Here is a 9425-nt window from a genome sequence, read left to right as displayed (position 1 = left end):
CAGCTTGTGCAGAAAGGTCGTGTGTCACTCGGTCAGAGGTCGCATAATTAACGAGCGTTTTTCACCTTGGAGATATGTCCCCTTTCGTTCAATTTCTGATCACATATGTCGCATTATTTCGCAGAAAAGTAGCAATTTCAACATACAATTATCGTACTTATATCAAACGTATGACCTAAGCATGGATGAGAAGCAATCATCTGCCAGGAAACTGTCTGGAGATAAGCAGAAAAAGTCATCAAAGAAACGAAGGAAGGTGAAGCACAAAGACCGGGAAGCCGAACGCAAGCGGCCGTCTGGCAAACATCACCTGGGGTTCAAGTCCTCAAGCCCAGACGAGACAAACTCAGACAGTGCGCTGGAATTTGGTGAGTCAGTGCTTGAACTTCTAAGGGATTAATAACTGTTGTGGGGATGGAACAATGGAAATTTGATTAGGAAATTGTATCCACTTAAACTATTTATAGCCTGTGTCAAATTGTAGGTAGCCCCAATTCAGAATGCTCTCAGGTATTCGTGGGAAGGTTTTGACCGGCATATTTTAACCATGCAGAAAATTTTTTGCCTAAATTTACTCTTAAGATGAAATTTAGAAGTGATAATTTGGCTTATCAAGTTTTAAACATCTAGGGCCTAGGCCTACTGTGTTTTTTTATTAAGTCAGTGTGCTTTTAAAATGTTGTCTACCGTGAGCTACATGTACCCCCAGAACTGTAGGGTCGACGTCGGCCCACTCCCACGAATGGGAGCTGGGTGGACGTCTGACCCCACAGTTCTTGGGTATACCGTGAGCATGATGAGCATTATGATTGCCGAGAAACAAATAATAAATAGTAAAACCATTTTATCAAAGGCCTAAAATTCATATTGTATCTACCGCGCCAGTATGTACATGTAGGTTTGGGACTTGTATTGCGTGTTGGATATTGTCTGAACATGTATAAAGAAAACAAACTGTCTGATGTGAAGGAAACCGTTGTCCAGGCCAGACAAAATGTTTTTGAAGTTACCATATTTTTCAAACAATCCTCGGTGCAGATGAGAAGTACTTGGCATGTGTTTGTTTAAGTCTTTGTTTTCAGATTGCTGACATTTTGATTTCTTTCAGAGGATACTTGTAAATTTTGTTCAGCGTTACCCCATGAACCACCAGAATATCTGGTAACCTGTGCACTATTCAAGTCTTTTTACAATTACTGTTTATCTACAACATTTTGTCTGACCTTTGCAGTATTTGCAGACAAACGGTCTATTTTCAATCAATTTTTCCCATTGGGAGTAATACAAAGTATTCAAACTTTATGTGTGTACCTATACATGTATGTATGTGTTATAGGTCATTCTTTAAATTTTGGGTCCATCAGTGTGACCTTTCATGTCCCTGTTACGCCTGACCTGTGTACTTTGACATGGAAATATCAGTAAAATACCGGTATTTTCAAACTGTTTTTATTTGTTGGGCAGGTACTTTGCAATTTACTTGATCGCTTTTGGAAATTAAAGAACAAAGTCATGTCAAATTTGGCAGGGACACCATAAAAGTTACACCCAGTTAGGTTCATGATGAATAAGAGGTGTTCTGAATGATGGGAAAAGGGGTAAACACTCTGTGTGTATCACCTAAAGGGACTTGCCCTGGTTCAGAGAGTCCATCAAAAAACATGCTGTCAGCAGTTTTAGATGGCTTGCACTATCCATCCATTCACATTGGACATGAAACCACCCGGAAATGAAGGGGGACATTGAAGCGGAATTGAGTTTGACAAATGCCGCATTGCTGCCTGAGGCACACCATTTGTTGAACGCTCCCCAGCCAATGCAGAGACATGAAGCAGATGGGCAGTTCCTGTGTACATCCAAACTGGAAAGGTATGCATACCTGTCCGTACACACCATCCTATGGGTACACTGTATGCTGGGGCGGATTTTGTCGCATGTACAGTGTAACTGTAGGTAATGTACGGTGTAGAATGCGCCTTGCTTGTTTTCAGATTACATATCAATTGCAATTGTGCAACGTCTTTCCACTTCTAGATAATATTTTCCATACAAAAATTTATGCATGCAACATATACATGTACGTGTATATTCTTGTGATGCAGAGGTGATCACGAAAAGAATTGTAGGTTACATTGTACGGTTTGGTCCCCTGGGATGACTTTATAGAAAGTAGGGACACATGGAATCTCCGAGCAGAATATATGATTTAGACTGAATAAAAAAATATTAAAAAATGTACATACTGTAGTATAATTTGTGAACATTAAGGACAGCAACTTTTGTACTTCATGTATACACTGCATGTATGAATAACTTTATTATATTCCATTTATTTTTTTCCTTTTATGATTTTAGCCTTCAAAAACATACATGTACATATAACTTCCCTCCCCCAAAGAGGGACATCCCCTTATTTGTCACTATGTGTAATGTACATGTATACTGAGGGAGACACTGGAACATGTAATATTTCTGGAAGGGCAGGACTTGGCTTGTCAAGATCCATTTTTCATGTAGGAATGTTAATCACAAGGCTATTTATATACATAAGTCTTTTCACGCATCGTATATAAATACACGGGATACTATACTGTATAATTGTATATATGCCATATTCTTTTTCTAATGATAGAATTCTTGTTGCTTGTACATGAAGATGATCACTTGATTTCATTAGCCATACAAGTACTCTTTTTGGGAGGGTTTGTGTGTGTGGGGGGGATTCTGCCTTGCTGAACTTTACAGAAATTTAGTTTACATTATGCTAGTTTTCCTTGTAAATTGTGACGTTTCATTTTGAGAGTGTGGAAAAGATAAAAGAGGGGACAGTTTTGTGTATACATCAGCCACAACAACACTTACCTGTAGTCAAGACATTTAAGACCATCACAAGACCCTACAAGACCATCACAAGACCAACACAACACCTCCAGTCTGAATTCAAGTCACTGCAAAAGCAGTCCTTTTTCACTGTTTACCCTGTGACTTGTGGCTGGTCTTGTGATGGTTTTGACTACAGCACTGAACTGTTCCCTCTTTTGACATTCAGTCTGTCACGAAAGGCTCCACCCTGAAAGAGGATCAGCTCCCCCCCCCCCAATAATCAGAACTTACATGTAATTCTCAGTGGTTTACTGGCAAATTCAAATATTATTCTTTGCCTGAATAGAACTGTGCATGTTAAGAAGTTCCCAATGACACACTTAACAGGGGATCACAGTTAGACCGAATCTGTATAAACCTTTATCTGGTCTGAGAAGGATTATTCACAAGGAGAATGGTTTAATCTTAAATTCTAATCCCTTAAACCAAATGTCATTGAGCGTACCTAGCCATCCCCCCCCATCAGGGACATGCGATGGCTATGATGCATTCTGTGCTTCATGGAAACACGATGTTTCATTAAAGTCATATAATATTGATCCCGATGAAAGGACACTTCAGCTCTGGTGGACAAGTGTCAAATGAATACATAGTCATTAAATATTTCACACGTTGTCTCATACAAGGTTTCTGTATTGAATGCTGCAGTCCGGCACGAATCTAAGTTGACACACTTTCAATGGTCAGGTCTCCAATGGAAACTAGACACAGCAGGCCTGCTTCATAATCAGCTTATAGCTCAAGTTGCGTAACACCCTCCACTTAAATTCAAAGGGCCGCTTGGCCCTTGTGGTCTTCAATTGCCGACCACCATCAATGATACCGTTAGCCATTGTCCCGGCCACTCATGGCCTGAATGGAGAGGAGGTTGTCTGAAGAAGAGAGCACACAAATTGGTCAATGCCTGCCGTTCCCCTCAGGGAAAGTTCAGGAAGTTGTACAATTTCAGGAGTTTAAATTTCCCTCGCTTTTGGTGCCGAGATGATGGATTGTTCTCGATGCAACATTTCCTTTTTGGGAAGAATCTGTAGTCGACTTTGTCTAAGCCTTGGTGTTGGATGCTGTTGACCATTTGAAATCCATGGCAGGAGAGTGTGGATGATAACTGTATTGGCTGCCAGTCGTGAAAGATTTGTTACATCAATCCTTCATCTCTTTTAATCATTCACTGCTTAGCACTCCACCTCTGCAGGAATTCAAAGGAACTGATACAGTGTCAAGTGGTGAATTGGAAAATTCATTCATTGAGTGGATGCCATTGGGTGCAAGAAGCTCCAGCACCGATAGAGGTTTAATCACAGTGGAGCTCATACCGAGGGAGACCTACAACACCTGCAGGCCATCCAAAGTTGGCACAGGGGAGAACAAGATGAAGATTTCACTGCATCAGTTGCCTTGAGAAACAGCACTGGGTTTGGTTTGCATTGTCTGAGAACAGCCAGCAAAGCCGGTTCCAGTTCGGGGAAAAGGGGTTAATGGCTGTGAGTGGAGCAAAAACAAGTAATGACACTGCAACTATCCAGATGTAAAGGTTATCCCTTTGGATCAACAAGTGCAGGCCACTACTGCTAGATGTTAACAGTTTGTTGAAACTGACAGGGTTGAAAAGGTGACATTTCCCCTAATCAGTTGACACTGTTTTGGAATCAGGAGTCACAGATGCTGTCACCAATACATGGTGGCTGTATGAATTTCACCAGCCTGTCTAATTGCAGAATTGACTGTGCATATGGAATGTGGGCCGATTTAGATTGCAGCTAGGCAGTTAGCACCCTGTCATGCCCTTTGCTCAACCCACCTAAGGAATGACAGATTGAGTTTGCAAAGTAGGGTCTGATTTTTCTGTAAATTGACCATTGTCTCCATGCGTCTCGCACATTGGACCTTCGCGATTCTGTTTGTCAAGAACCGTGGCAATCCACAGAGGTTTTTTGTCTTAAAGGTCTTGGGGTCAACAGGATAGGGTTTGTGGAACCGTTATGGCCTTCTACAGTACTTGGCAGGGGATACTCAGATGAAAAGCAAATGAGACGCTCAAAACTGTGTCAGGGGGAGTGGAGTGCTTCTTAAATATTGACGCTTCATCTCATGCACTGCTGTTTGTACATAAGGATAATTGGAAGGTACATGTACATGAATCGGCAGTGTATTGTACTGCTCCTCAGTAAAGTTAATCACACAGTACTGTTGAAACCAATTCTGGAAAGACTTGGCAAAGTCAAAGTACATGTACATTTCTCAGTTAGCAACATGGAGAACTCCTTCCTGGGGATTTTGGTGATTGATGACAACGTTATTTCAATGCAGTGACAGCCTGAGTGGTTGTCTTCATGACAAGCGTCACCTCACACACTCCCAGGCTCCGGAGGGCCAGCAGCAAGCCAACGGCAGCGGGCCCACGGAGGCCGTTCCACCTGCCCAAACTCGATCAGCCTACCCCCAAGGGGGTGCCCGAGAGGGCTCGCTCCGACCCGCCTCCCAGATCGTGTAGGTATTTTTTGTTTTCAGCAGCTAAGCTCGCATGCTTGTTTGGACCAAGCCAGGTCCATGCAAGGTTTTATATCCCTGCAACAGTTTTAGAGGTATTTGGGAGGGGGGGTTACACTGTAGGGATATCTGTGGCATAAGGAAGAGGATAAGCAGTTAACCACCATGAAAGAATAGAAGTACCATTGACAAAAATCCAGATTAAAAGATGCCAACAGTGCTGGGAGAATGAGTAACTTCACGTAGTTTTCTTGACTGCATGAAATCAAAGGAATGCCCAAAGTACATAGTACAGTGCAGTAGGTACCTGTAATGCAAACATGTAAATGCGTGGGAGTGTGTACACTGTACACTAAAAACTTTGCATGGAGGACGTGTGTTGCTTTGTTCTGATAAAATGAGAACTGTCCCCCACCCTGGGAGAGTTGTTATATGTACCAGTGTTAGTAGGGCTGACATATGGAAATTCCCATTTCGGTTCTTGTCAAGGACGGTAGTTATACGTAATCCACACCCCGTAGTGGTGTCAAAGGGGATGCAATCTGAACCCCATCACTAAGTAGGCAGTCAATTTGAGAGAAGACAAATTGTAGAAATTGTATAGTTTTCTGTCATCTGAATGATTTCAGATGATGCTAGTGTGGGCCAGTTGGAAACATCTCTCCCCACTCGACCCCAGAGATGTGCCAGAAAGGAGCTCAGTATGATCATATTACAAGAGTGTGCAGGTGTTTTTGACTTCAGGGGTGACTTTGTTGTTTCCCATTGAAGAGCCTCAAAAATTCTAACTTACAAGAGGTGTGGGATTGTGGTGACCCCTTCCACCCCATTGTTCGTGTAAGAATGCAGTGGTACATATGCAGCCCTGCGTCCAGAATAGGAAAGCCTTGTGAAAAAACTCTGTGAACTGACTGGTGCTGTTTTCTGTGTCAATAAAGGATCAGTCTCAGGGAAGGAATTAGAGAATACATGTGTTACTTTAAGTATATGTATAAGTTTTAATAAAACATGCGTTACTGTTCACAGTTAACTTCGGTCTTGTGCAGTAGTTGAGTCTATTGCTAGTCCTGCAAGTCCATCAGAAGTCGTTCAGTCTCAAGCCAACTCACGAGCCATTCAAATGTAATGAAATGTGGCAAAAGCATTCCTTTGTCCGTTTCACCCCATTACTTATACGTGTGACCTGTCTTGTGAAAGGACTTGTGAGCAGACATTACTTGTGAAAGGAAGAGTGATGGACTCCACTGTGTACCAATAAACTTGGTTTAACCTGGCTTACCTTTTGCCTTTTTTGGGAGAGTTTCTTTTATACGAGTTTCTTTTATATGAGCAATTATTTTGTTGCCTTTCTCTCCATTCCTGGTACAGCCAAGCGGCAATCAAAGAAGCATGCTAACCACTCTGCAGAGCCCAGAACTCTGGAAACCACAACTAAAATCAGTCTGACCAATGTCAACACAAATGGCTCTACCTCAGCACCGGTCAGAGGCATGCGGAGAAACAGTAGGGGCGACGGCAGCGAAAACAAGGTTGATGGACCCCGGAAGACCAGCCAGGAGTCGCTTGGCACTGTGAAGAGTCGGACTTCACAGACCTCGTTTGAATCGGACCTTGGTGAGGCCACCTCCAAGATCGACGAGAGCCTGCGCTGGGACAACGTCTGCTCAGACCCTGAGCAGGAGGCTGAGCGGATCCGGGTCTACAAGATGAACCGCCGCAAGCGCTACCTGGCTGAGTCGCTGCGCAAGAGGCAGGACAAAGAGAGTGTGCTGAGCTTTGCCAAGGAGATCGCCGCCTGTGAGGACCGGTGAAAGACAGCCGTAGATTGGAAGTTCAGGGAAGAACTTAGTCGGTTTTGTGCTGTTTTGAAGCTGATTAGAGGAACCAGGCATATATGTCTGCTGCAGCCCACACCACTTCAGCTAGCATCTGCTGTGTATAACCAGCAGAGGGCGCCTTTTTCCTGAAGCAGCCATTATTCACCTGTTTACAAGGGAAATTTGCATGCTGTCAAGGCATCATTGGATTTATGTACATGTACTGGTACGGGTATGCAGTGAATGAGAGAGAGATTACCCTTGTTGCAGTCTGGAATTTCCCAGGTACCGGTAAATGAGCAATAGCATTAGATGTGTGCTCAAAGTACATGTATACCTCAATGCATGTGTTCTGAGCTTAAGTCAGCAACCTGGGTAAAGTTTATCATCAGGAGTTTGGGGTTTTGTACAACAGGGGGTTTGAGGCAGGTTTGTATTTCTCGATCAGAAAAGGACCCTGGTAAAGATTTCTGTTTTGGTCAGCGTTTAAAACCAATTAGGCTTTATGCTTACATGTATGCATACATATGGGGACCAAAATGGCCTGCTGGGTACTGAAACAATGGACAGACACCCCTCTAACTGGAAGGTATCCCCCCCCATTTACCGATTGTAGGGTTTCCAGGGTACTTAAATACACACTAACTGCTTTTCCGGATGCTCCAATTTCATTGCGCATTTATTCATCTTTTTGAGTGCACTTGCCAGCCTAGCCCAGGAGTTGATAGGTGGCCATCATTCAATCCAAATTAGATATAAACAAGTCAATGCAGGGTGTCTTAGCAGCATATTTGCTCTGTTGATTGGAATGTTCAAGGAGTTAAAAAAAAAATTGATCAAGAATATGAGTGCCAGGGTTCAAGAGATGCAGTGATTGATGGGTACCCTATCACTCCGATTTGACCCTTCAGTCACCATCTCATTTTTAGGGGGGTAACAAACACTTCAAGTGCCAGGGATGGGTCCCTGTCGGTAAACACATGAGCTGGGTGGGAATGCCACGAGTGACATGAAACACATTTTGTCTGAAGTGTGGAACCTCTTACTGTGTGTGCTCTTATAATTTTTACCGTGTTGGCTATGTCCTACTCAAAGTCGAACATTCTTTTCAATCTGCATTTTGTTTGTCCCCTCGTGAACTATCCACATTCTTTCCACTGGGCTGGTGTTGAATCCTGACATTAAAATCTTGCTCATGTATGTCAGTAGATCAAGGGCATCTCCCCCTAAAAAGGAAGAAGAAAAAATGCTTCTTTGCAAAACTCAGGTGTTATGTTCATTAGATTGAAAATTGGCATATCAAATATGCTTTTTATCTCAGAAGACATTAACTGAACATTTGAAGTCCTTTTGACAAAAGATTCCTGCGCTGAAGTGTTTGAATTTCTAGTTGACAAGTTTCCGTGTGTGATAGAAGTTTTCTTCTTTTTTTTCTTTTTTTTTTTGCTGAAATACTTTTGTAATATTGAGAGAAAAGGGCTTGTATGAAATAAAACAAGAAGTGATTTTGTAAGCAGCTGAATTGCTGACATTGGGTTAGCTTTGGCAGCTTCAATACTGGTACATTTATGATGTTTGAAAACAAACAGGTCAAAACAAAGATGTCACAGTCTGAAGGTAATTTAACTACACACCTGCACATTTGCCAAAAAGAACAAAATGTTTCAGTACTTCTGTGAAAGTGCTTTCATTTTCAAAAGTGCTTTTTCATATTTAAAGTGCAAGGTTTTTTAAATAGCTTAAGTATCTTAGTTTCTGCATGAAACCATAAAGAGATAGCCATTGTTCATGCACAGCTGGCTGCAGGCTGTGCATTTTTTTAAATGTGTGTAATGTGAGATGTGCATTTTGAAGTGTCTTTCATGATTCCATTTCAGCAGACAGGCATTGTTAAAAGTCCCATACAAGGCCATGTCCAAGTCATTCGGCTATGGCCTGAAATTATGCATGAGTCTACACCAGTGGCTACAGCCAGTTCCCATTTCAAACCGCAGCTAAGTGGATGGAACGTCCCCTAATTGCATGTATCTCATAATTATAATTATCATCCGAACAATGCCCTCTCATGAGTTGCTGTGGCTGCACTAAATGCCGTACATGTAAGCTAGCTTTCTAAATGGCGACAAGGCAGAAATTTTTGAGCTTGTTCACTCTTTTCTGATTTGCAGTACAGATAGTTCAGTTAGGTGCTTGTGAACTTTTACAGTGTGTGTATACATGTCGGTCACTTTATTGTTT

General features: G+C 42.3%; 1 protein-coding gene across 2 annotated transcripts; it reads left to right on the top strand.

Moving 5' to 3' along the window:
• Positions 1-26: 26 nt before the first annotated feature.
• Positions 27-7678, top strand: LOC147795623 (uncharacterized). Of its 2 annotated transcripts, none has more exons than XM_087131500.1 (2): positions 27-368; positions 6739-7678. In XM_087131500.1, exons 1-2 carry the CDS (start codon positions 182-184, stop codon positions 7179-7181), a joined length of 630 nt encoding a protein of 209 aa, XP_086987626.1. In that variant the 5' UTR covers positions 27-181; the 3' UTR covers positions 7182-7678. The 2 variants fall into 2 exon arrangements, with proteins under 2 accessions (XP_086987626.1, XP_086987625.1); XM_087131499.1 differs by lacking the exon at positions 27-368 and adding an exon at positions 4403-5370.
• Positions 7679-9425: the final 1747 nt, after the last annotated feature.

Source organism: Acanthaster planci, unplaced genomic scaffold (genome assembly GCF_054643075.1).
Source record: "Acanthaster planci isolate LZ-2023a unplaced genomic scaffold, COTS_SCS Contig1, whole genome shotgun sequence".
NCBI lineage: Eukaryota > Metazoa > Echinodermata > Asteroidea > Valvatida > Acanthasteridae > Acanthaster > Acanthaster planci.
The sequence above is the reverse complement of the archived record's forward strand: the minus strand, read 5'-3'. Positions and strand labels throughout refer to the sequence as shown.